The sequence below is a fragment of the Eptatretus burgeri genome, chromosome 11, assembly GCF_056783735.1.
Source record: "Eptatretus burgeri isolate ZD-2024b chromosome 11, Ebu_testis_v1, whole genome shotgun sequence".
Lineage (NCBI taxonomy): Eukaryota > Metazoa > Chordata > Myxini > Myxiniformes > Myxinidae > Eptatretus > Eptatretus burgeri.
The window spans coordinates 41,779,830-41,807,329 of NC_140971.1; the positions used below are offsets into that span (position 1 = coordinate 41,779,830).

Consider the following 27,500-nt stretch of genomic DNA (forward strand, 5'->3'; position numbering starts at 1 on the left):
CATTTTCTTCATTCATCAACTCCTCAAAGTACTCCATCCACCTTCTCAACACACTCTCCTCGCTCGTCAGCACATTCCCATTTGCGTCCTTTATCACCCTAACCTGCAGCACATCCTTCCCAGCTCGGTCCCTCTGTCTTGCCAATCGATATAAATCCTTTTCCCCTTCTTTTGTATCCAACTTCTCATACAGCTCGTCATATGCCTTTTCCTTGGCCTTTGCCACCTCTCTTTTTGCTTTTCGACGCCACTCCTTGTACTCCTGCCTACTTTCTTCATCTCTCTGACTATCCCACTTCTTTTTCGCCAACCCCTTCTTCCTTATACTTTCCTGTACTTCCTCATTCCACCACCAAGTCTCCTTATCTTCCTTCCTCTATCCAGATGTCACACCAAGTACCTTCCTAGCTATCTCCCTCACAACTTCTGCTGTCGTTGCCCAATCATCCCACCCATCTTTACCACCATCCAACGCCTGTCTCACCTCCTCCCTAAATTTCACGCAACAGTCTTCCTCCTTCAGCTTCCACCATCTGGTCCTTGGTTCAGCCCTCACTCTCTTCCTCAACCTCACCTCTAAAGTCATCCTACAGACCACCAATCGATGCTGTCGAGATATATATTGCATCATGTCTCTTGCATCATGTCTCTTGTGAATGCATTTCAAGTGCTGATACTCTGTGAAGAGCATGGCCATAAATGGAACTACATAATGTAATTAACGTACATGGTTCATTTTGAGTAAGTGTTCATGTGCGTGTTTGTACCAGGAGAGCGTCGAGTACGATTATGACAAGGACTTATGGGATGGCGGATTGGAGACGATTCAACACTGTTTGGACCTCCTGCTGCTGCCATCTCGAGTAAGGCATTTCCAGGTGTGTGGGATTTTGTCACTGGAAATAAAATACGATGTGTAAAAACTCAGTCAGAAAAAGCTACATTAAACCCATTATAATCATGTGACATCCTCATCCAAACACTTAGGACAATTGCATCTCAAGCTCATGCAAACAGCAGCAAATACAGAAATTTAATTAAAAAATTAATGGATGGAGATCAAAGGATATTGGATGGAGTCCTTTGAGAAGTATTTGCAAAAATGTAATGTTCCGTACTGAAATACAAAGAGATGTGTGCAGTGCTAAACACGATGCTGTTCCAAAACCTGTAAAAATAATTGCAAGAAGTAAATGGTGTTATTATTACATTTCTTGCAAGAGTATTTTACATGTGTGTTACAACCACAGAACTAAACTCGGAAATATCATAAACTGTATCAGGAAAAGTTGCAAAGTGTTACCAAAGGCATGCAAGCACCAGAGTGATGGGAGCATGTCATGGTAACATGTAAAAACATTACATTTTCATGACACAAGACAATCATTTTGGAAAAACGAGACGTTGCAGCAGGTAAAAACCCAGGGCACGTACAGCAATGTGGACAAATGTGTAAACAATGCCCACGTTCCAATTGCCGTTTGTGCTCGAGTCAGAAATTCTCACTCACCTCTCTTGGAGCTTCCAAGTGTTGTATTTTCAGCCTCAGAAATGGCCTGTTTACTCATTTCATTGCAGGTAGATACTTCACTCTCAGAGCAATCAGGATGAAGCAGTGTTTGGTTTTCTGGATCTGAGCCACTCACGGGGATATGGGAAAGGTTGGAGAGGTCAAGCGGAGAGGAAGCAGGTGTCTCTGGGCAGCCAGCGGGTGAAGAGGTGCACGCCAGGGGCATCTTATATTGGGTGCAGGGCATAGGAGAAATGTCTGTGGTGGTAGAACGGCTACTCTGGTTGCTGACAAAGAACAGTTCGAGAGCCCTTAGGAAACAAGAGTTTGCAAAGAAAGAAAGAATGTAGGTTAGAAAAAACAGAGAAAGCAAACTAGAAACAAAAATGAAAAAGTATTCAGATTCATTAGCAAGTTATTTAAACGTGAAATAAAATTGTCTTAATTGTTTTACAAAAGTAATAGTAGCATATTTCCTTTATGGTCTCAGGCATTTGCTGGAGCTTGCCCCAAGATTGACGTGTGGACGGCCCCCCTAGTCAACTACTTTGACCACAACCACTACCGCAGCAGGCATGGAGACCAAGCATGCTGGAGATTGTCCGCAAATTACCATGGTTTTAATTTGGGTAAAAACACACCCGAGCGGAAAATGTGCTTTACAAAATGAATGAGGTCCAAACCCTGTAAGATTATCAAGATTATAATTTTCAAGATTCACCCCTCGAACACCAAATGCTTGGTCTGTCCTCCCTAACTACAGCAGGACATTCCTCCATACCCTCAATAACGCCTCTCGTGCGATCTGTCTTTCTGTATCTGAATTGGAGATCATGAGAAGTCCAGTCCAGAGGTTGCCCGCACATGACCATGAACTCCCTTTCACATCCATTAATGGTGTTCGACCCTTCCATGTCAGTCCTCTCCCCCTTGTCATCTCCTTCACACCTGTGTCCTCCCAACCTCATCCATTCTTAAGCATCCCTCTGTGATAGCCGAGTCCCTGAGCCGGGTCAAGCCCAGGAGGCCTGCTACTTTTACTTCTAGGGTCGGATACCCCCACTGAATCTTCAAGGCACCATAAACATAGTCAATCCATCGTTGTACTGCCAAAAAGCTAGGCTTGTGAACAGAACTCTGAAAGAGGGAGGTATATGGGGACTCATCTTGGTGCTTCTCTGTACACTTGCCTCTTCCCGTGTACACAAATAAAGGATTCAACTCCCATTGGGACTGGAGTTTCTGGAGTGAGGTTCGATTCCACTGGAGGTTCGAGTAATTACACAATATCACCAGCCCAGTGCCGGATTAAGCCTCGGCTGGCCTTAAGGCACATTTTGAAATTTTAGAGAATGGCCTGAAAATTTTAAATTAGATCTCGGGCTCATGGAAATGGACCCCAGACAAAAGATGAACTGATTCAACAACAAAATATAAAATACAAAAAAAGACAAATATTTAACGTGAAAAGAAAATAGTTTATTTAATCCCTCGATACAATTTGCAGTGTATGAATATACTGTATGCATGACAAAACACGTACAGATTTGGCACTTTGCTTTACAGTTTACTCGACCTTAGATTGCAACCTTGCGCGCTTTTACAACTGCAAACTCTTCAATTACAGAACTGAAGTCCAGTTCTCGGAGCAAATCACTTTCAATGCACAAAAGGGCCAACGCACCAAGACGCTGTTGATGCATGGTAGAACGCTTCACATCTTTGATTCTCTTTGGCTGCGAAAATGAGCGTTCTCCTGAACAATTGGTGGCCATCAGTGCTAAGTATATTCGGAGAGCCACTTCAGTGTTTGGAAAGGCTGCATTCACTCCAGTGGTGTGCAGCAGCGCAAACATATGCTGTGCACACCCTGTTGAGGGGGAACTTGAGGGCAGTTTGTTTTTATACCAGCAAATGAACTGATGGAACTCTAACGCAAAATCAGTATCCAGATCCTTGTGATACACACTGACGAGCCCTGTAATAGCAGTGTTGATATCCTCGTCGGTCATAGAGTCAAACTCTGTCAAAACCCCAAACCGCTGCAGCACTACAGAATACGCCTCTATGCGTTTCTGCAATGCACTTCGCAGTTGGTCAATGACATAAAATGTATTAACTTTGAATTTTTGTTGGCCCGTCATCGCTTCTGTGGCATCAGTAGCTTTTCCATGATTGTCACACTTCTTACGCTTGGGCATTCGCAGACTTTCGGATTTGCAAGTGCTGTTGCCGAAGCGATCACATGCTTGTTGCTCATAGAAAACAAATTTTTCTCTGCGCGCATGTAAAAACTCATTCAAACTCTTCAGTAGACAAATAGCCGGTGCTAATTCTATGGTGGCACTTTGTAACAACTTGCTGCAGCAGTTGAAGCACTGCAAAATATCATTCCAAAGTTCACACATCAGGGCAACTTCTATGGTGCCCATCTTTTCTGCCATAGAATCCGCCTCATTTCGTGTCTCCCTGTTCTGATTTTCATCTGCAGAGATCTCTTCAAGAGCACTCTGGAACTGGCGGTCACCGCGGAACAGAGCTTCAGTGGCATCAGCTCGGGCAGACCACCGGGTATCCGATGGGTGTTTTGGAACAAGGCACCCAGGTTGCTGTTCCACATGGGTCTGCAGGACACCCCAACGGTGCGTGGATGCCACAAAGAATGCATACGTGGATGGATGCCACAAAGCCATATGGATGGATGCCATACGTGGATGGATGCATACGTGGATGGATGCATACGTGCGTGGATGCCACAAAGAACGCACTGCAAAAACCCAAAAAATGAAACCGCTTCAATGCAACAATCCACCGCGGCCTGACCAGCTAGGTTCAAAGAGTGACCTACACAGGGAATGTAATCAGCCAAACTGTTCTTGGTCTTCAAAATGTGCTGCATTCCATTGTACTTGCCCGACATATTACTAGCATTGTCATACATCTGACTGCGGCAATTGTCAAAGTCGATGTCATGGTCCTTCAAGTATTGGAGAAGAGTATCAGCAAGGTCCTGACCTGTATGACTAGAGATACTAATGAACGTGAGGAAACGCTCAACAGGCTTGTGATCTGTCATGTTGACGTAGCGGAGGTTGATAATGAGCTGGTCCGTATGGGCAATGTCTGGTGTGGAGTCCACTGAAACGGAGAAATACCACGACTTCGAAATCTCATCCTTGATATGACCAAGTACTTGCTTGCCCATCATAGCAATTAATTCTTCGCAGATTGCTTTTGACAAATAAGACGTGTGACCGCGACCCCGATTGGCATGGTAATGGATGTGCTGGGACAAAAATGGATCAAACTGGCCAATCAACTCCAAAATGCCAAAGTAATTACCATTGCTGCTGGAGCCAACAATTTCTTTACTACCTCGAAACGACTGACCCCTCTCGCAAAGAAAAGTAATTGTGGCAACACAACGTGTCAACACATTTTTCCAATAGCTGCGCTGCTCCAGCATGTTTTGATGCAATTGCATATCAACTCGACCGGCATCAGCACTCCGCTGACAAAATGTTACAACCGATTCTCTGTGCTTTGGGCTGATTCAATGGGCCTTCAAGTACTGAGCCATATTCTTCCAATCAGTAAATCCTGAGCCAGAAAGCTGTGCATCTCTGTCAGAGGAAAACAGAGTGCATGGAAAACAGAAAATGCAAGCTTTGGCAGGAGAATAAACCAACCAATCACGATCAGCTACCTCCCCATTTGGCAAAACCCGTTTGAAGGCACTGGCATTAAGAAGGCGATTCACCCCAGAGTATTCGTGCTTCGTTTCTGGATAACTGTCATCCAAGTTCCGAAAATGGTCAGTGCCCAAGCTGACGCACACATGGCGCAGTTTGTCTGTGATGTTACCAAACAACCCGACATCGTTGGGAATCAGTGGAGTCGATACTGAAGCAGCTTCGCCCCTCGTGTCACCATCGTCGGTCGGCCTGTCTTCGACAGGATCAACTGCGGGGGATGTTGAAGGGGAGTCCTTCGTTGAATCTATATCATCATCACCAGCAACACCAGCATCTTTCTCCACAACATGGAAAAACGATGTCAATTTATGAGTCTTCTTGAGTAGTTGATCCTCCTTATGCTTCTTTTTCTGCAACTCCTGAGTTGCAGAACTCCTCAAGTTCCCCCTCAACAGGGTGTGCACAGCATACGTTTGCGCTGATGCACACCACTGGAGTTAATGCAGCCTTTCCAAACACTGAAGTGGCTCTCCGAATATACTTAGCACTGATGGCCACCAATTGTTCAGGAGAACGCTCATTTTCGCAGCTAAAGAGAATTTTCGCAGCTGCCAGCCACCTTTGTGTCCTGACATAACGATGGATTGAATCTGCAAATAGAACATCAGATGTACAAGTTTTAAAACCTTTTATTATAAAATACAAACCACATTAAACACTATACAGTGTTTAACTCACCTCCGGCCGTGTGTCTAATGGCGACCGTGTCGAGTCGGAGGCGGAGCGGGGAAGACGCCCGCTCCCTGCCGATTGGCTAAGGAGGGACGCCATGCCTATGCTAGACTCCGCCCACACGCGCGCATGCTGGCTGACGTGCGCACGAAGAATGCCGCGAGTGTCACGACGTCAGGGTGGACGTGAAGATGGCGTTGTTGTCATTGTTGTTGCGGGAGATGGGGTATTCCAATAACAAATCGCAGCACATTTACACTTATTCACCCATTAGACCAGGGGGAAGAAGCCATCTATAAAACACGTACTTACTGAGATAACTGAGCTAAAGGAACCTGTATGTTGTATGCCATAGATTTCCAAATTCGTAACAATATTACTAGACCAATAAGAATTGTATGTAAAAAAAAAAAAGTTGCCTAAATTTTTGTGCCCCAAATTTTTGGCTGGCCCGAAGGCACATGCCTTGTCTGCCTAATGGTTAATCCGGCTCTGCACCAGCCCCGTCCAGCAGCCAAGACTCATGAAGACCACCTGACTCTACTCTCTACAGTCAGCTTGTCCCTTTTCCATCCCCATCACCCTTGAGGTGTTCACGTCAGCATTCTTGTTGCTCCACACCAAACAAACATCACTAATGCCTAGCAACAGCATTGTGGCCCCACCAGATGGCGCTGCTCTTGAACCAAATCGGTGCCGTGACCGTTGAGCTGTTCGGCCCCATCACATGTTGCCTTGCTCTTCCAGTGTCCAGAGGCAGCCATGCTGGAAGGCCAGAGATTCTTCCTCTTCCCCAGGATGAAAGGGGAAAGAGAGGTTGGAAAGGTGTCTTGCAGCATAGACGGTGAAAGGCCTGAAGTAGTCAGCCGGCCAAATAACCAAAATGAGCTTTGGAAAAGTCCCGTTGGCATTTTTGTTATAAGCTGGCATCCATCCTTAATATGTGTGCAAGACCTTATTCTTCAACACCAGGGTGGATGCCAAACACAAAATTGCATTTTTTCCAGACATAGTGGGTTTTTTTGAACACAGGTGACAGAGAATGCTACAAAAATATGGGTTATCTCCCCTGACAAATAAGTTTGCTAATAACTTGCAAATTTCCCTGTGCTCTCGCAGACTTCCCAACACAAAGCAAATTATACTGTTGCGGTTCTGCGAAGCCGGCACCCCCCCCCCCGCCCCCCAAGGCTAAGGCATACAATATATAGTGGTCCCCAGGCAGTTATGTTATTAGTATCCGTTTTTGATAGGCCCTCCCTCATGTTTAGTGGGTAAATGGGACAAAATATGTTGCGAGGGCTTTAACTAGGTTTCTGTTTCCTTCCTTTACCTATTTTGTTTACTTTGCTGCACACACGATCCTCACTTCATGCAAGCATGCCCGCCAGAGCCGGATAACAACAGGAGCACCTCGTGAGCATATGCTGCCAAAACCCCATTCAAACTTCGTGCCATTCCCGAACCAACCATCACCTCAGATCTTCTCCAGACTCAAACCACAATGCTACGTCATTCCGATAACCATTACAACATCCTTATAAAAATATCTACATCCATTCAAGCTCGCTGACCTCACCATAACCACTACAACGCTGCAACCACAGTTACCACCCCAGATGCCTACCACTGTCCTTTGAGGATATTGAGGAGGTAATAATAAAAAACGTCATGGGTCAGGGTCAGGTGTCTAATCACAGCAGGGTTGCATCATAGTGGGACGTCTTGGTACCCGGTCCTCACTGCCAGCAGTTATAAAATGGCAGTTCGAATTATGTCTCTTATTAATTACGCAACACACCAGTACACAAACGCCACACAAAATACACCACAAGAAACAAGTTCTGGCAAGGGTCTGCAATCTCTGATTGCTCTTTCCATTTTGTTTTGTAATAATGCAATACACACATGAACAAAGCAATTCCTTACTCGTCCTTTCAAATTTATTTGTAATAATAAATGCTACATAAAATACAACATACATACAGTGACATGTCGATGAAAGTATACCTTGCCCTGGGCACAGAGAGACAGGGAATCATTAAAATTTATGCAACTTTGGCGATTATAGATTTTCAAAACTACAAAAACTCTCCAATGGTGGGAACTATGACTCCTTTCGATGGCCTCAATTATTTCCTTGTTTTTGAGGGGGTTTTGGGGGGGGGGGGGTCAGCCGAGGAACATTTTTAGGCAAAATCTTTCACAAACTTGCTGGCCCAGACTGACATTCAACTGAAGATGGCAGGTGTCACAAACGCTTTACAAGAGGTGGATAGTCGGCGTTCAATTGGTAAAGTGTGATGTGGGCACTTTCACGCATAAGATATGGTATGAAAAAAATTGTTATATACTCGTATGACTGTGCAATGTTTGTTGAGGCAAGGTTCAAGGTTTTAATTCTAAAAGTGGAGTAAAGTTAAAAAATAAAAATAAAAAAATAAAAATAAAAACTGGACAAGTAACAATGTTGCAGTTAGACTTTAAGCTATGTAGAACGGTCACCAAGGTGTGAGAGATTTCTGGTTACTTCTGGGTATAGAATAGTCTAAAAAGTATGAGCAGTTTGGAGAGGAGCAGACTTTTGTGAATGTTCTCTCTCTGACAATATATAAATAGGAAGACAGAGTGGAGAAAGCGAAATAATAACAGACAGTCAGGTGTTGCTTTTTATTATTATTCATATTTTTTGAAGACAAGCTCAAGGCTCGTGTAAAAGCTCAAACAATGAACAGATCAGGGCGCAACATAATATAAAGAACAACAGAAAGAGGGAGGAAACACCAACAGTAGCATTGAAGGAAAAAACAGGATACTTGTACAAACAATGAGAGTTGGGAGGAAAGAGGGGTAGGGGAGGATGCATGAGGTGGACAAGATGGGTACAGAAGCAAGCTTTCAGGAAGGGAAAAAATGGAAATTTGAAATGAGATGGGCTTGGGGGTCAGGGGTAGAAAAGATCATGGTTTTGTATGGGGGATGATCTGAGATGGTGGGGAACAACTGTCATGAAAACCTGTAGGGAAGAATGAGATTGAATAGAATGTGGAAGTTGATTTCACAGGTGGGAAAAGAGAGGAACGAAGGAGTGGAGGTGAGCAGTAATCCTGAATTTTGGGCATTGCACCATAAGGGGGTTGACAGTGGACTAGTGTGCCCTGCAGAAAGCAAGGGAAACAAAACACAGAAAGAGCAGAGGGTGCAGGACCAGAAAGAAGGTAGCAGAAGATAGAGATCACCGACCTGTCAGTGATGGGAAAGTGATAGGACCATAGACTCAGCTTCATCACGGAACATTCCAATGATCTTGAAGGCCTTGTTTCCATGGCCTCAAGCTGAGCAAGATATGAGGCAGGGGAGCCAGCCCAGAGGGACGAGCAGTACTCCATCAAGCTGTGGATGAAAGCTTTGTAGGTGGTTAGGAATTCAGGTGTGCCAAGGAAGGAATTTGTATGATGCAGGATGCCCAGTCGGCAAATGCTTTTGGAGGCAGACTTTGAAATGTGGTCTGCCCAAGAAAGATAATGGCTGATACTGAGACCCAGGAGTTTGAGTTGCTGAACTTCCTCAAGAGGTCAGGTCAGGTATGGGAGCATGCACCAGAGCAGCGCGTCGCTGCGTCCACTTTTCGCCAGTACTCCAGGGGCCTCCATCTGGCCATCCCCCAGGCAGATACCTGGCCTATCCCCATCTCCTTGAGATGCTGATCAACCTGCTGCAACCACGAGGCACGTGGTCGGCCTATTGGCCTCCTCTACTCACGAGACTCCCTCGCTGAGAGAATCTGGTGAGCAGGATCAGCGTCAGGAAAACGATCCACATGTCCATACAGCCGTAGCTGACGCTCACGGATTATGCAGGTAACAAATCTCATTTGAGTCTCTCTCAGCAACCGCTCGTTGGACACAAAGTCCGACCAGCGATAGCCAAGGATTCTCCGAAGAGACCTGGTACCAAAGGAATTAAGTCTCCATCTCAGATCCTTGGTCAGAGTCCAAGTCTTGCATCCATAGAGCAAGACTACAAGCACCAAGGACCTGAAGACTCAGACTTTCAGCCTCCCGCACAGGTATCGGCAGCGCCACACCCCATGATCCAGTGAATCCATGACTCCCCAGGCCCGACCCAGACATCTATTGACCTCTGACTCACAGCCGGCAGAGACATGAATATCCCTGCCAAGGTAAGTGAATCTCTCCACGACCTCAACATCCTCACCACAAACGGGCACAGACAGGACAGCAGCATCCAAGATGTCATTGAAAGCCTGGATCTTAGTTTGACCCAGGAAACGCGTAATCCCAGCAGCTCCGACTCCTCATAAAGCACCTTGAGGGCCCCCAAAACGATATCTAAAGTCTCCGCAAAGATGACTGCATCATCTGCGAAATCAAGGTCCGAGATCTTGACATTCCCAAGCAATGCACCGCAGATCGATCTCTCCGCCATCCTCCCGAGAATCCAGTCCATTCAAGTGCTGAAAAGTGTGGGGGCCAGTACACACCCCTGACAAACTCCAATAACAACTGGAAATAAGTCAGACATGGTACCACCACATCTCACAGCACTCTCAGTACCAGAGTAGAGTTCAGACATCAGATCTATCAGTTTTTATGGCACCCCACAAGGACAAAGAATCCTCCAGAGGGCATCCCGATTCACTGAATCGAACGCTTTACAGAGATCAACATAGGCTGCAAGGAGCACCTGCCGAAACTCTCGACTGCGTTCGGTGAGGACCCGAAGAGCAAGGATATGGTCAATCATTCACCTCTTTGGTGTAAAGCCTGACTGCTCTGGATGCTGGTGCTCAAGTAGATGGTGGCGAACCCTATCAAGAGTTATCCGAGCAAAGACCTTGCCCGGCACTGAGAGTAGCATCACCCCTCGGTGGTTGTTGCAGTCTTGGCGTTCACCCTTCCCTTTCCAGAGAGGGACAACAAGGTCCCTCTTCCAATCAGTTGGGATGATGTCTGTGTTCCAGGCAGAGCACAAAACTGCATGCAACGACACGAGTGCAGCATTTCCACCAGCCTTGAGAAGTTCGGCATGGATGCCACAGATCCCTGGAGTTTTACCCCGTTTCAACTCGTTCACCGCAGCCCGTGTTTCCACAAGTGAAGGTGGACCACAGTTGATTGGAGGGTCAACAACAGGGATTGTAACACCCCTGACATCCAACTCGACAGCTGGTGGATCAGCCTGGTACAGCCGCTCAAAGTAACCAGCCCAGCGGGCCTCAACTTCGGACTCCTCTGTCAAGAGCCTATCACTCTCTGCTCTAACTGCAGTGCTCCGAGGGATGGGCTTGGATGAACGCAATGCTCGAATTCCCCTGTAAGCAGGACGAGAATCCCTTGACCACAGGTGATGCTCTACTCCCTCACAGATTTCTCGCACATCGGCCTCCTTGTCTACCCTCAGTGCACGTACAGTTTTACGCCTCAGCTTCCTGAACAGCTCAGCTCTGCCATTCAGCCTGATCCTGCGACTCTGGTCAATTGTATCCAGTGTCCCTTGAGAGACAAAATTCTTGTTTGCCCTGCGGTGAGTTCCAAGACATCCGTCGGCAACATCATGGACGGTGGTCTGGAAGGCACTCCACAACTCTTCAGGACCTCCCAAAGCACCCAGACTCAAATCTCCATTCAGCCTCTTCGCAAACTCCTCAGCCACCCTCTCATCCTTGAGTTTGCCAACATCCAGCCTAGGCTGGGATGGTACCATTTTCCTGGATTTAAGGTGCAACTTCAGAGTTGCTACAACAAGCCGGTGGTCAGTATTGAGGAACTGAGCACTCCGGTTGACCCTGCAGTTCTGGATTATCCTCCAGCGACCATCAACGAGGACATGGTTGATCTCCTTTGCCACACCACCAGCGTTGGAATACCAAGTTCAGCGATGAACTTGTGGGCGGTGAAACCATGAACCGGCCACCCTAAGTCCATCACTTCTTGTAAAGTCAAGGAACTTAGTGCTATTCTGGTTCATAGTTCCTGACCCATGGGGACCAACACACACCTCATAACCATCCCTATCAGTTCCAGTCGATGCATTGAAATCCCCCAAGGCTCGAAGTGTATCTCGTCTGGGGCACTGATCAACCAGACTCGAGCGTGGCGTAGAATGTGTCCTTCACGGTGAGATCACTTGCTTCAGTCAGAGCATAAACAGAGACCAGGGAAATGACACCTAAGGAGTGACGAATCCTTAGTCTCATAATACGCTCGTTGACCGGTGTTACCTCAATTATGATTGGGGTCAGCTTATTGGACACAGCTACAGCAACTCCTTGGGCATGGTAACCAACAGAGTGACCAGACCAATAGTAGGTGTAACCACCCACCATTATCTCGCCGCAATCCGGTCTCCGAACCTCAGAGAGTGCTGCAATACCGATGTCCAAACACTTGAGCTCAGATGATAACAGAGACAGGTGATCATCCTCTCTTCGGGATGGGACATTCCAGGCACCCACCCGAAGGGACCGCCTCAGGTTAACCCAAGGAGACCGCCGTCTGGTGGACGACACCTCAGCACCACTCCGACACACTCTCCCGCAATCTGACCCAGGGATGTTACCCCGTGGTTTGCCTCCTTTCATCAAAGATTGGGGGTCCCGAAGGCTTTGCCCCAATCCCGTCATCCGGTGAGCTGCCCTGTGAAAGGAAGCTGCACAGGAGGTACTCCCATGGAGTGGGTTTTCAGATTTATTTGCGTTTTTGTGTTTTGCGGATTGAAAGATTTTACTGTGGCCGGAGTGCAAATCCTGCCACCAACCTCCTAATAAGAAGTAACCCAACTGCAGGAGGACGTCCGCAGACACAGTTGGGCACTAGATATGGATGGCCGTTGGCTCACAAGGAGCTCCTCCGCCCTTTGACAGGTTTTGTTTTTAATCCTGCTGGCTGTCTATATCCAAACACCCTCCTGACCAAAAAACCTGGTGGGGGAGACGGTTTAGTCGCCGACAACCAGACCATGGAACAGGTTACTACAGGTTGACATGATACTTGAAGCAAGTCACAGATCTAATCTGGCCTGACCTGTCATTGAGGCTTGTTAAAAAGTAGATGGGGGGGGAGGGGTTGACAGACGGTCCTTTCGGAGAGAGATAGTGAGAGTGTGAGATTTGTCGGAATTGAAAGACATTTTCCAAGTATTTGACCATCTTCTGATCTTTTTTTTCCAAGATCTGAAGGGAGGAAAGAGGCTGCATCCTGTGTGAAGGATGAGGGATGTCACGGCAGAGAGTGGAGTCCTCCGCAAATAAATAAAGGGGATTTTCCAGAGAGTCAGACAGATCATTGATGAAGATGAAGAATAGGACGTGGCACAGTGCACTTTGGCCATGTGCTATGCTACGTTGAAATGTCGTGTTTTCCGCTTGTGTTTTACTTTTCAAAATTAACTCGTATTTGGGGTTCATGCACCTGCTGGTTTCGACATTGATTGAGTAAGAAAACAAAAAACCTTCGGGTTGTGTGACAGCAAGAATTAATAACTTTGCTACAGTGTCAGTGATAACACGTCCACTCTTCCTGAAAGACACCACGAGATCTTTAACACCATGTGACAGAATATAACTGGGTGAAGATTCAAATATGGGCTAGATAATATGAAGGTGGGTGCACATTCCTCTACGTTAGCCTGCCAGCCTCATTACCCCGCACACACGAAGCGAAAAGTGGGGTTAAGCAATTGGTTCATGGCCATCTGTTTGTCTGTCTGTCTCATCCGTTATTGATCGTCAGTTTATGATCGAGAAACAACTTAATTAAGTTGAATATTATATTTTGAACACGAATCAGAGCATGAATAGGAAGACAAGTTTGCCGTTTTACCATAGTCTGGCTCCGAGTTTGTCCTGACCGCGTATGCCCAGAGGTGCGAGATAATTCCTTTACTCTAACTGTGTGCCTGCATGGTGGTCAAACAAAAGTGAAAATCATTACAAACAGAAACCTTACTGGTTTTCATCAGAGAGGAAAAAGAACGTCATAAAGGACACAAACAACAGGCACAAATAACTGATGTAACGTGTTCGATTGCGTGATGCAATGGACTCTGGGTAAAACGGCGGTAAAACGTGGAATTAATTTATTTATACATCCTTAAACCTCCAATTGTACACCGCTCCTTCCCAATGCCATATGCAGGTGATGCATTACGTCATCGCCGGCCACTGAAGGAACGGAGTACTCAGTTTTCACTCCGTTTGTTTGTTTTCTTGTTTTCTTGTTTCTTTTCTTATTTGTTTGTCCCGGCGATATCTCCGCCATCCTTTGAGCTCGGAAGCTGAAATTTGGGGTCAAACGTGAAGATGTGCTTTCGCAATAATGGTATTTTTATTTATTGATGAATCAATTTCTTGATTAATAACTTAATTATTATGGATTTATTATTTATTTATTTTATTTCTCATCTGGGCAATATCTCAGTCACCTTTTGAGCTCGGAAGCTGAAATTTGGACATTACAGTGACCAAGTGATTTGGCTATAAAGAGTATTTTTGATTTATTGATTAATCAATAAATCGATTAATTATTTTCTTTCTTGATTGTTCGGGTGATGTCTCAGCAATCCTTTGAGCAAGGAAGCTGAAATTTGGGGACGAGAGTGAAGATGTGCTTTGGAAAAAATGATACTTTTTATTTTTTGATTAATCAATTCATTAATTACTTGAGTACTAGCAGAGAACACACCCTATGGGCGATCTTGCTCCAAGCATGCAACACATTCTTTTGTTTGACGCATACCATTATTTGAGCAGTGTATAGGCAACTCACAGCTCTGTGGCCGCGAAAAAAAAAAAAAAAAAAAAACCCCAATAAGTTATGTGCATGAAGTAAAAACATACCTACTGCTTATAATTCAAAACACCTCACTGCACTGGAAAACGTGGGGACAGGAATACTGTACTGTAAATGGTGAAGACTTGTAATACCCTCCCCCATCTGGAGGCAGTACTATATGATACACATTTACATGGAGAATTTCCGTCCATCCCTTCCCTTTCCCTCTCCCTCAAGACCACCGGCAAAGATAAAAACACCCCTATGCACTAATTGGGGTCATGCTGAGCCTATGTACCAAGTCTGGATTGGGACTTTGAGTTGGGAGGGGGTTTGAGGAGTTAAAGAAAGGGGGAGGGGAGCACAGATTTTGGGTGTGGTGGTGGGGGGGCAGAGAGAGGACAGAAGAGGGGGGGGTGAGGACTTGGGATTCCGTGTGTGTGTGCGTGTGTGTGCGCGTGTGCGTGTGCGTGTGCGTGTGCGTGTGCGTGTAAGGTGGGAGTGGGGGGGGGTTGGCAACCTGAAATCACTTACATTTTGCAGAATTTCCATGGGACCCAGATAGTCCCATTGGGTCTTTTAGGTATTTTGAGTTCTCTTGGTATTTTGGGTTCTCATGGTCTTTTGGGTCCTCAAGGTCTTTTGTGTCCTCTGAGTCTTTTGGGTCCTTGGGGTCTTTGGGCATGTTAGGTCTTTGGGGTCCTCAGGGTCTTTTTGGGACTCAGGGTCTTTTTGGTCTTTAGGGCATTTTTGGTTCTTCGGGGTCGTTTGAGTGTTTGCGGTCTTTTCAGTATTTTAGGTATTTTGGGTCCTCTTAGGTCTTTGGATTATTTTGGGTCTTTAATGGTCTTCAGTGTGTTTTGGGTCTTTCAGGTATTTTGGGTCTGTATGGTGTTTTGGGTCTTCTGGATATTTTTGATAATTTGGGTTTTTAGGGTCTTCATGATCTTTTTGGTCCTCGGTTTAATTTAGGTCCTCAGGGTCCTTTGGGTTCTTGGGGTTGTTCTGGGTCTTTTTGGGTCCTCTGGGTACTTTCGGTTCAGTATTTCAGGTTACAATTTAGGGTGATGTCAGGTCAGCTGTCCAACGAATGGGTGAAGAGTGGATATAATACAGACATGACAGAAGTCAATAGATACCTTAAATATCTTCATTTCATCTGGATAAAGCAAGTTTTACTCAGTGATTTGTTCTAATATTCGACTATTTATTTGCAGAAACGAGTTCCTGGGTCTTGATGACAATTAACCATGCCTCAAACGCAGGGAGCACACGACTTTTGTGATTTTCAAAGAGGACGAATTGTTGGCCATTTGGAAGGTGGAGTCAGCCAGCGTCAGCTCAGAACCTTGGCATTCCGCTTTCTACGGTCAATCGGATGACTATGCAATTCACCAGCGAAGGCAAGGAATCCACAGCTTCCCGTTCTGTTTGGTCTGGGCCCTCAGAAAGGTGTCTTTGAGCTGTGAAGCAGCCCATTGAGAAAACACCCTGTTGCAAGGTAGCAGATGTTGCAGAGGAGGTCCAGGTAAGCTCAAGAACTGCCGTGCGGTGCCTTCATCAACTGGGCTACTATGGGAGAGCAGCGAGGGGAAACCACTTCTTAGACCAGCCAACATTCAAAGGAGAAAGAAGTGGGCTGACAAGATGGCCACCAGACCCCTTGGAGATTTGGCAAACTGTCATTTTTTCAGATGAGTCACAATTTGCTCAATTTTCTGACAGTGGATGCGTTATAGTCTGGAGACTTCCCAGTGAAGAGGTTTCTTTGAACCAATTGCAGCCAACTGTCAAACACTGTGGTTGTTTTTCAGTGATGGTGTGGGGAGCAATCTGGAGTACCGTTCGGTCAAAGCTTGTGGAGTGTGTTGGCAACATCAACACGACGACACACATTTCTATCCTTGAGGATGGACGTCTCCCAGTCTTCTCCACTGGTCAGATGGTCGAAAACAGCACTCTGTTCATGGAAGATGGAGCTCCATGCCACACTGTAAAATAGACCAAAGAATGGCAGGACAGAAATGGGATCAATCAACTTCCATGGCCAAATCAGTGTCTTGAGATGAATCCCATTGAACACCTATGGGCCATATTGGATCGAGCTGGGCGGAAAATGCCCAGGAAACCAAAATCACGGGCAGAATTGCTAACCCATTTGCGTGAAGCTTGGGCAGAAATCCCACAACAGGAAATCTCAGAACTCGTTAGTTCTTTGCCTGAAAGAGTAAAAGCATTGCAATCTGTAAATGGCAAGTCGACAAAATACGAGTGTATGGATTAAAATGGATCAAATACACTTCAAATGTTTAATAAATAAATTCTTGAAAAATCATGGTGTCTATTTACTTCTGTCATGTCTCTGGACATCCATAAATAATCATAAACACTTGCTCGATTATATATGCCAGCAGAGTACCCGTCCTATGGAATGATCTTGTTCCAAGCATACAACACATTCTTCTGACGCATACCATTACTTGGGCCGTGTCGAGGCAACTGACAGCTTTTATATGCAAAAAAGATTAAAAAAAAAATGACCCATGAAGTTATGTGCATGAAGTAAAAACTTACCGACTGCTAATAATTCAAAACACTTCACTGCACTGGAAAACGTGGGGACAGGAATACTGCACTGGAAATGGTGAAGACTTGTAATACCCTCCCCCATCTGGAGGTGGTGCTACACGATACACATTTAAATAGAGAATTTGCATCGTCCCCTCCCCCTCCCCCCCCCCAAGACCACTGGAAAAGATTTTTTTTTTTTTAAACACCCCTCTACACTAATTGGGGTCATGCTGATCCGATGTAGCAAGTCTGGATGTAATCGGCCCCCAACTGTAGGAGTCGCGTGACAAACAAATAAACAAACCACAAACACTGATCCATGAATTATGGTGAGAATAAGTGAAGCAAGGGGGAAGTGATTGCGAATTTAACATTCCATCTTTATTGGTTCATGAAAAAATATTTTCACGAAAAAAATAAGTGACCACTATATTCGTTATTGTTGTGTGTCTGTCTGTCTGTCTGACTGTTGGGTAAGTCAGTCGATCCAGTTGAAAAAAAAAATTTAATTTGAAATTTGTTCTCCCCTTATTATCACTTTTTCCGTCAATATGTTTGTCTCTCTGTTCAGTCCAGTGCTCCGTTAATACAATGGCGATTTCGATGAAACTTGGTTGGTAGGTTCATACCATGACCTAGTTGTGTGCAAGTGAGAACCGTTGCTATGGACACCACTGTTGCCGAGCAACGGGACTTTGAAATTTTTTGAAATTTTTGAAAAATCATAAAAAATTAATTTTTTCGATAATCAAAAATCATGCCACGAGCAATTGTGGGCAGTACATTCAGCCATATTGTCAAAAATTTCCAGCCGGATCCTATGAAAACTGTCGGAGAAGATAGACTTTGAATGAACCCTGGTCAAAAACAATAAAACAACGAAGTTCGTTATATCTCAGAGACTATGAGTCAGATATACATGAAACTGGTATGGTAGGTTCATGGTATATCCAAGTTATGTGTGAGAAAGAACCGTCACTATGGACCCCTCCGTTGCCTAGCGACGGCCAAAAAAACTCTAAATGTGGGGGTATTTTAACGAAAAAACAATCTGCAGCATTAACCCTTGAAGCGAGAATCATGAATTTTCTTGTGCTTAATCCTCAGGTCATTCCCCCATCGAATGCGTCCATCGCGTCAGGTTCTATTGGGTAGGCGACTACCCATGTCCGCCTACCGGCTTGTCTGTCTGTCTGTCTGTCTGTCTGTCTGCCTATCTGTCTTTCCCGAGCATAGCTCCGTGGGTTTTGATCCCATCCTGACAAAATTTTGGTGGGAGGTTTATATCATGATGTAGTTGTGTTTTCCTCAAAATGGGCGTGGTGCGCCCATTACGGGCGGAGCCACGCCCAAAAAACGTGTTTTTAGGGGGTAGCCGATTTCAATTTGCATCTTCTCCAAGGGGTTTGTCGAATCTGGCAGGGGTTTCAGTATTTGGTTAGCCCAATGGCACCTGCATAGCCCCACAGAGCTCGATTTTTCATTTTCATCCCAAGGTCAAGGCCACAAGCTCACGAACTTAGAAAATTGCGAATTGTGTTTTTAGGTGGTAGCCAATTTCAATTTGCATCTTCTCCTAGGGGGTTTGTCGAATCTGCAGGGGTTTTGGCATTTGGTTAGGCCAATGGCACCTGCATAGCTCCACGGAGCTCGATTTTTCATTTTCGTCCCAAGGTCAAGGTCACAAGGTCAAGGTCACAAGGTCAAGGTCACAAGGTCAAGGTCACAAGGTCATGAACTTTGAAAATTTCGAATTTTGACATAAAAATCATGCGACCGCCCAAACTTTGATGGGTAGGATGGCAATATTTGTTATGCATAATCTTGAGGTCATTCCCCACCTAAAGTCTTGAAACCATTTTGCTCTATCTCGAACACCTTGCCCGTGGTGCCCCCTTCAAGTTTGTTTTTACGCTGATTTCATCAAAGTATGGATATAATCCGAGGAGTGAAAAATGCCATATAGCCTATATGGCGTTGTATTGTTCCTGGAATGTTCCAGAGGAAGTTTTGCACCAAAGGTCATAATCCTTGACCTTTAAAGGTCACAAAGGTCAAATTTTCAAGGTTGTGGGAATTGAACCGGGTTTTCGACCTTCTTCGACGAACTAACTCCATTAAGCTATAGCACGTATCCTGTTTCCTTATTTTAATGTCCACAACATTGTTTTGTGACCTTTAAAGGTTATGCAAAGGTCAAATTTTTAAAGTTGTTGAACGAAACTGGGTTTTCGACATTTTGCAGCTAATAACCTGTCACTCGTACCACATCATGTTGATCATTTTTATAACTTGGTCAAACATTATCACATTGTCTCATCATTGACTTCTGAAGCAATCTACATCGTCAAATACCGCTCGTGAACCATCGTCATCTTCAGACTTGTTTAATTTTAACATTGTTCTTAACAAATTGGAACAGGAACAATGAAGGTATGATAGGCCGAATGGCCTTCTCATGCGCCAAAGTTCCCTGTGTAATGGTGTTAAGAACAGAAAGAAATGGGGAGGGGAGGAGAGAGAGTTGGGGGAGGGATATTGCAACGTTGGGAAGGGGGGTGGAGGACTAAGGTGTGGAAGGGGGGTTGAGCTCTTGGGTTTGGGGCAGTTGAGGACTTGAAGAAGAAAAGTGAAGAGGATGACAGAGTTGGGTTGGGGGAGCAGAGATCGAGAGGACAAAGTTGCGATCGAGAGGTTTGACGCTTTGAGGGGTGGGGAGGGGGGGGAGAGTTAAGGACTTTGAGTTGGGAGGGGGTTTGAAGATTTGAAGAAAGGGAGAGGGGAGCACAGAGTTTGGGTGTGGTGGTAGGAGGGGCAGCGAGAGAGAGGACAGAGTTGGAAGGCGGGGGGGGGGGGGGGTTGGCAACCTAAAGTCACATTTTACATTATGCAGCAACAGATAGTTCCATTGGATCTTTTGGGTCTTCTTGGTATTTTGAGTTCTCTGGTATTTTGAGTTCTGTGGGTGTTTTGAGTCTTCTGGGTCATGTTTTGGGTCCTCAGGGTCATTTAGGTCCTCAGGGTCCTTTGTGTTCTCAGGGTTGTTCTGGTCTTTTAGGTCCTTGGGGTGGGTGGTCTTTTGGGTCCATTAATTTCAGAAGTACACTGCTCCCTCCCAATTCCATCTCCACGTGCTGCATGGTGGCATTGCCTTGGCGCCCCGGCAATGTCATGTGCTGGAGGATTTATATATTTATATGGCATGGGGCGGTGTACTTTTAATGTACCTCTACTCGTTTAAACCTTTATTTAAATTGATTTATGCACTTGAACACTGTAATACACAAATCAGCTTTATAATACTTCCAATAACTTTCAAGATACATATATGTACATGTGTGTATATATATATATATATATATATATAGTCTGAGAGGGCATGGCATGCAAGAGGTTGCAATATTGGGGTGAAGAAGAGGCCGCCTGTGTCCAGTGCCGATTGACGCTGCGTTCTATGGTGATCAATAAAACCTCCATCTCCTCAACCACAACTCAAAGTCGTTTTACGATTGTGTATAATGGTGACGTATAAGACTGCCACAACAGCGCTAAACTTTTGGATTAAAAAAAAAAATTTCTAATCTTTGTATTTTTTTTTAAATCATGCTCTTTAAAACCATTTTTATTAAAATCGAAGTACATACTTGAACACTGCGCAGGGTTATTGTATTCTATGAACTCTCCAATTCTATGATGGGATAGGAACGTTAATTCTCTTTCTTAAACATAAAAATAAAAAGATCACTATGAAGGATTTTGCTATCAAAGTTTCTTTCATGATAAAAGTGGTGCATGAGGAGGGATACATTGGGAGAGATACTCATGTCTCATGTCAGAATGGGTGATACCTGGGAGGTATTGCCAGTTGAGGGTAGCGATAGATGTCAGTGAGCTTGCGCAGGAGGCGGCCAGATGACATGAAGACCCGATAGGTATGAAGAAAGGTATTGAGGAAGTCGATGCTCAGGAACCGCAAGTCAGCAAGCCGTTCGAGAAGATGATCAACTGAACTGGCACGGATGTGAGGAATTTTGCACGAGTTTAACTTCTTGCTGAAGCGAATTTCAGGTGAGTCGGAGTGCAGGCTGGAGTCAGACCTGCCCACAGCAGGTCCTCAAAATTAAAACAATAGCATGCTTATCCATTATGTCCAGTATAACGTTACAAAACGTTATTATAAGTGACATTTATTTCAAACAACTTTTTTTGGGGGGATACAGTATATAGGCTCATGAAGGAGCTAAAACATAGAATGGATCAGGATGTAAGAGAAGGGAAAAAAAAAGTGGGGAGGGGGGGGACACCAAGGCATGGTTGAGGAACAAAATAGAGGGAGACCTGGAGATATAAGGGATGTGGGGGAGATATGAGGGGTGAACAAAATGGATACAGCCACAAACTAGAACGGCCACTCAGTAGAGTGTATACCTCCGCCAGGCTGACTAGTTCACATTTTCTATCCCCCCTGATCGGCCGGAGCTGGATTCGGACCTGAACTAACATTTAATCGGTTTGTTCTTGTCACCTAACCAACTCATCCAAGAAGTTTCTTCTGAATCCATCAATAATTTTTTGAGAAATCCTGCTGTATGTCGTTTTTGGTCCAGTCTCTCAAAATGGTGAAAAATCACTTTAAAAATTCTCGTATCTAGATCCGGATTCGGATCTTCACCAAAATCTAATCATTTTGTCCATGTCACATACCCAAGCTCTCCACAATATTTCATCCAAATCAGTCCGCAACTTTTTGAGATATTCTGTTCAAAACCAAACAGACAGATAGACAGGGGTGAAAACATAACCTCCATACACCTTTGGTGGTGGAGGTAATAATCAATTACATAAGTGAAAGGAAAAACTGAAAGTATGGAAAAAGGTGGTCTTGAATGGTGGGGGTGGGGGGGGGATTCAAAAAATGTGGTTTGCCCAAGAAAGATAATGGCTGATGGTGAACCCCAAAGGTTTGAGTAACTGAACTTATTGTTTGAGTGTTTGAGAGTTCAGCCTTGAGGTTGGCCGGATGTAGTCTTCTGAATTTTCTGAGTGCACACACACTTATAGCAGTCTTTGTGGAGTAACCCAAGGTTGCCTTTGGTCAGATTTTCCTTCCAGAAAGAGAACACAAGTTGTTTCAAGGCAACTGCCTCACCGCATAATTCATTGCATTATGGGTGAGAGGATGGGTACGCTCACTGAAGACGAGATGGGATAAATCTGCGCATATGAGAGAGCAGGTTTCTGTGGAAGAATTCCCAGGCCGAGTTAACATCAGTGATGGCAGATATGATGAAGCAATTGGCGCAGAGGAAGAGCAGGAGACATGAGCAGGAAAGTTGGTCACGACCAAATCGAGAAGGGAAGATTTTGCCATTGGCAGAAATCCGGGTCGGAAAGTTCACAGATTTAGTCAGGTCCAGAGAATCACAGAAGTGCTCTACTGCAGTGCCATTGCTGGTGAGAGAGGTACCAACACCCATGCAATTGGCATGGTGACAATTGAAAGCACCACATATGAGGAAGAGAGGTTTGGGATGGATGGTTAAACATTGGTCCATCAAGGCACAGATGGAGATGCAATTGGAGTTGTCACTCTTAGGAGGACGGTACAGCACACTGACAAACAAGAGGTGGGATTGGAGGGAAGTCACACAGTCACAGTAACAGACGGAGGGGTTTGACACCATTAATGAATGTGAAGGGGGAATTGATGGTCATGTGCAGGCAACCTCAGCAGAGTGGAGTTCTCATGATCATGATCCCCAAATCAGATACATGAGCACAGACCTCATGACAGGGGTGAAATGAGGGGTCATTGAAGGTACAGAGGAAAGTCCTGCTGTTGGTACGGATGGACGGTCGATGGCTGAGCGTTTGTGAGTTCGACAGTTTTGGGAAGGACACTGTGTCAACAAGAAGTGAAATAGATCGAGATTAAAAAAAAAAAATAAGAATGTGTATGAGTGTTCCTGATGGAGGCAAATGGAAAATGAAGCATTTTAAAATGCTGTTAAAAGTATTTTCAAGTAAGAAGCAAATTAGTTCAATTCATTCAATTTTGGGAAGGTAAAGATAAAGAACGAATGAAGGGAGGAAATAGAAGGCTGAATGAGTTCATAAAAAAATTATATTCCTTAGTTTCAAAAAATCCTTTTTATAATAACACATTGTAACACACTCATTAATATATTATTCAATCATTCATTCATTCACTTGCTAAGTGATTCATGTATCTGTCGTAGTGTGTTCAACTGATGAACTCAATTAAACCCTTGGCTCGTGACATCACATTCGGGTAACTCTCAATGCTGACACCAATAACCCTCCAGCTACTTGTGTTAACGACCAATCAGGGATTTTGAAGTAGGTATACCTGTGCAAAGCAAAAGCTGCTCCAAACCTTCAAACGATGATCCATACAATTGAAAATATATTTCGTAATAGTTGATTGTCTACCTGAGAATAACGTTTTTTGAAAAAAAAAAAATACCCCTCTCTTCTCATGATCAACCAATTTGGATAAGCCATTATACTCTTCTTGATGACTCAGTGTGTTTATGGGAAGTTCATATGTAATTGAATATGCTATAGATAATGCAGTCACAGCTTTTGCCTCTCTGACCTCTCTGATCTCTCTCCACAGCAGCTTTTGTCCACCACTGTTTCCTGATATTTCAGATCCGGCTCTGGAATTCACTTATGTTCGGTCCTGATGCAAATCAGGTTGAAAAAATTAGAGTAGAGTGTGCCCGATGAACACAAATAAATTCGCCAATTTCCTGATAGTCTCCAACTCGTTTGTCAATCTACTTTCCCTATTTACTCACTAATTCATACATTCAATCACTAAATATATTTACTCATTGACCTCCCCCCCCCCCCCCCGATTTGTCCAGCCCATCAACTCAACTACAACTCATTCATTAACTTTTTGATTTGGTTACCAACTTAATTATTCACCAATAACTTTACCTCTGCCTCATTCAGAAATTCATCCATTCACTTATCTCTCCCAAAATAGTGTTGATACATTGTTGTAACCCGATACAATTCGTTTCGGAACCCGTGCTTTGTGATTCACACGTCACAGTAGTACAATCACAACACGAGTTACACGTGTATTGGTTTCACGTACTTTACCATTTGAGGAACGGTTACTTTTGAACTTTCTTCAAATACGTTCATCATCAGTTCATCACAACGGATGTTATCAATGCACTGAAAAACACAAGTACAAAGGTCATGTATTTACAAGGAATCAATGCACTGCCGTTGTTGTTAAAATCGACAATTAATAAAAAACGCAAAAACAATCAGACTTTCATGTTGTGTTTGCTTTACAATATAAAGATTTAGAGAACTATCGTTCTCCTTCGCAAAGATAAAACAAACCTTTTCCATTTGAATATTGTGAACATGTAATAGTACGAGTAATCATCATTAATTAACACGATTAGAGGAGATATGGCTTTGAGTTGGAGTTAGTCCAACAAAACCATCTGCTATGCCAGTTCAGTCAGTCCTTGATACCTGGATGGTCCAATCTAACATCCACTCAGGCAGGCTAAGGGCTAGTTATCTTGGGTAATCTCTACAAGAGAGAAATCCAGCATTTTTAAAAGGTAAAGGAAGGGGGTGAGGGAGGGGGGGGCAAGGAAATAGGGGAGAGTCAATTTGTCTTAAAAACCGCTGGAAAATATGATTTCTTTGTCTGAAAAGCAAGGAGGAATGGGTTGATCTGGGGTCATTCCTCGACACCAGGTTTGCCAATGCCTGCACCATACCTGGCTAATATCACTGGCCCAGGCAGCTTTCTCCTGTAGACTCGTTGCCATGAGGATGACTGTATAAGGTGGTGCATCCCTGGACTCCACCACGAGTTTAAAGTCCAGGTGTTCAATTTCCAGCAAGGTCACCTTGCCTGACCCCAGGGTATAGAAAAAAAAATCCAACAAATCAGCTGAATGGCAGAGTTAAAAAGTGAAAACAAAATATGCAAAACTGTTTAGGATTTCCAAATGAATCATAACAGGTTGCCAGAGCTGGTTTGGATAGTGAAATGAGCATCGAAGAGCTGGTTACACATTTGTTTTTGTTGCGTTCAGAAGTTGTGAAACAGTAAATCCTTCACATTGACGATAATAGTTCTACCAGCCATTGAAACTGTACAACTGTGTTGTGCATTCGATGCAACAAGTGACAAGACAGAAATTGTACAAGGTGGTTCCGGATGCAGCAAACAGATATATGTTGTGCCGAAATCGACAAGTCCATGAGTTAGTGGATCAGGTAAGTTTCCAAAAAAATTAAAAACATATAAATAAGTAAATATTAGTTCACTTACAAGGAACTTTTACACGGGAGAAGATCATTAGCTCCATCAAACCTGTGCGATGATTGACAACTTGTGGCTGTTTGTCCATGCCCTATCCTTTTTAGCTCGCCTGTTCGAAGAACAGAGAGCTATAGCGATACCCCCGCGTGAGCGTCAGCGTCAGCGTGAGCATGAAAATGTTAAAGTTTTTGGTGCAAGTTATTTCCTTTCTAATGTTTTTATCAACCACACTATTTTTTACTGATTACAATATACAAATACATATATTGCTTTAAAATTATTTGGATCAGACTTCACTGCAATGCTTTATAAAAAAGATTATTGGACTAGTCTTTTAAAAACGATAAATGTATAAACAGGCGAGCATTGGGTGGCTTTGACACCAACTCTCTGGTTTATATACTAAGCATCAAGCAAGGAAGCAGCATGCACCATTTTAAAAGTCTTTGCTATGACTAAGCCGGGTTTGGGTTCAAACCGCCCACCTCCCATACTGATGAGCAGATGCTCAGAGCATTATGCCACAAAGTCTATTCAATAACACGAACGATTCGCCAACAACTTTGAAAATATTTCTGAACAAAAAACAAAAACAAAAAAAAGCAACTCTCGAGTTCTTGAACACCTTATCCCTGTCTTGAGAAAATTTCTCAGTCTTGAGAAAAAAGGACATGGGTGGGGCCTGCGAGCAGCAAATTTGATTGGTCGAGATAACATAAAACGCCATAGTATTTTGTCCAAGTAAGTTGCTAAACGGAAAGGTGTCAAAGACAATTTGTGTTTACAGTGTTTAAGCATATAATTCAATTGAAATAAAATAAAGATTTTAAAGGTTGCATACATTTTTTTTAAGTTTACTGCAGTTGATGCAGTGTCTTTTACATCACCTTATTTAAAACATTACATTAGTTATTTGCACCTGTTGTTTGTGTCCTTTATGACGTCCTTAAAAACAGCAAATTTCCTGTTTGGAATCATCTTCAATTTTGTTTGACTGCCAGACAGGCAGACAGACTATAAATATTATCTCATTCTCTGCGCATGTGCGATCGGGATGAATTTTGAGCAAAGTACTGCAGAACTACAGGTTAGTTTTCCGGTTCGTGTTCAAAATATAAGATTCAATTGCAATTAAATTGTTCCTCAATGATAAACTGACAACTGTAGACAGACAGACAAAGTGAACCAATTGTTTAACCTCGCTTTTCGCTTTGTGCACGCAGGGTACAAATATAATAACCAGAGTTGGTGTCAAAGCCACCCAATGCTCGCCTGTTTATACATTTATCGTTTTTAAAAGACTAGTCTAATAATTAATATATTTTTATAAAGCATTGCAGTGAAGTATAATTTTAAAGCAATAGATGTATTTGTATATTGTAATAGAGTAACAAGAGCGCAAGTGAGCACAATATACGCCCGAACAAGAAGGTATATACAGAATTGTGCTACTACATGGAAAACAGCATCCTGGTTGCCATGGCAACCACTTTAGATGATGAGCGTATGTCACGGCACACCATATCCACAGTCTGTACCTATGTACCAAATATGAAACGTGAAACTTGAAAACTTTGGGAGTTAGAGTGCGGACAGGAACGGATAGAAAACAGCATCCTGGTTGCCATGGCAACCACTTTAGATGACAAATGTATGTCACGACACACCATCTCCACAGTCTGTACCTACGTACCAAATATGAAACGTGAAAGTTGAAAACTTTGGGAGTTAGAGTACGGACAGGAACGGATAGAAAACCGCATCCTGGTTGCCATGGCAACCACTTTAGATGACGAATGTATGTCGCAACACACTGTCTCCACAGTCTGTACCTATGTACCAAATATGAAATGTGAAGTTGAAAA

The 27,500-nt window shown here is 44.0% G+C and overlaps 1 protein-coding gene and 1 long non-coding RNA gene across 7 annotated transcripts in view; one reads left to right on the plus strand and one right to left on the minus strand.

The window, feature by feature from the left end:
• LOC147016932 (uncharacterized) overlaps positions 1-931 on the plus strand; it is a 92,853-nt gene extending 91,922 nt beyond the window's left edge. For both annotated transcript variants that reach the window (XR_015049259.1, XR_015049258.1), the window contains one exon: positions 771-931. This is a non-coding gene — a long non-coding RNA (uncharacterized LOC147016932). The remainder of the gene's footprint in view (positions 1-770) is intronic.
• The window catches only part of LOC147016933 (ras-specific guanine nucleotide-releasing factor 2-like), a 140,577-nt gene that overhangs the window by 44,098 nt on the left and 68,979 nt on the right, over positions 1-27,500 (minus strand). For 3 of the 5 annotated variants that reach the window (XM_085846198.1, XM_085846197.1, XM_085846195.1), the window contains exons 12-16: positions 25,085-25,221; positions 24,436-24,518; positions 21,152-21,400; positions 1,511-1,821; positions 768-896 (exon numbers count right to left, since the gene is read on the minus strand). In XM_085846198.1, coding sequence (XP_085702324.1) covers positions 768-896; positions 1,511-1,821; positions 21,152-21,400; positions 24,436-24,518; positions 25,085-25,221 — 909 coding nt within the window. The remainder of the gene's footprint in view (positions 1-767; positions 897-1,510; positions 1,822-21,151; positions 21,401-24,435; positions 24,519-25,084; positions 25,222-27,500) is intronic. The other 2 variants (XM_085846196.1, XM_085846199.1) reach the window with 2 other exon arrangements.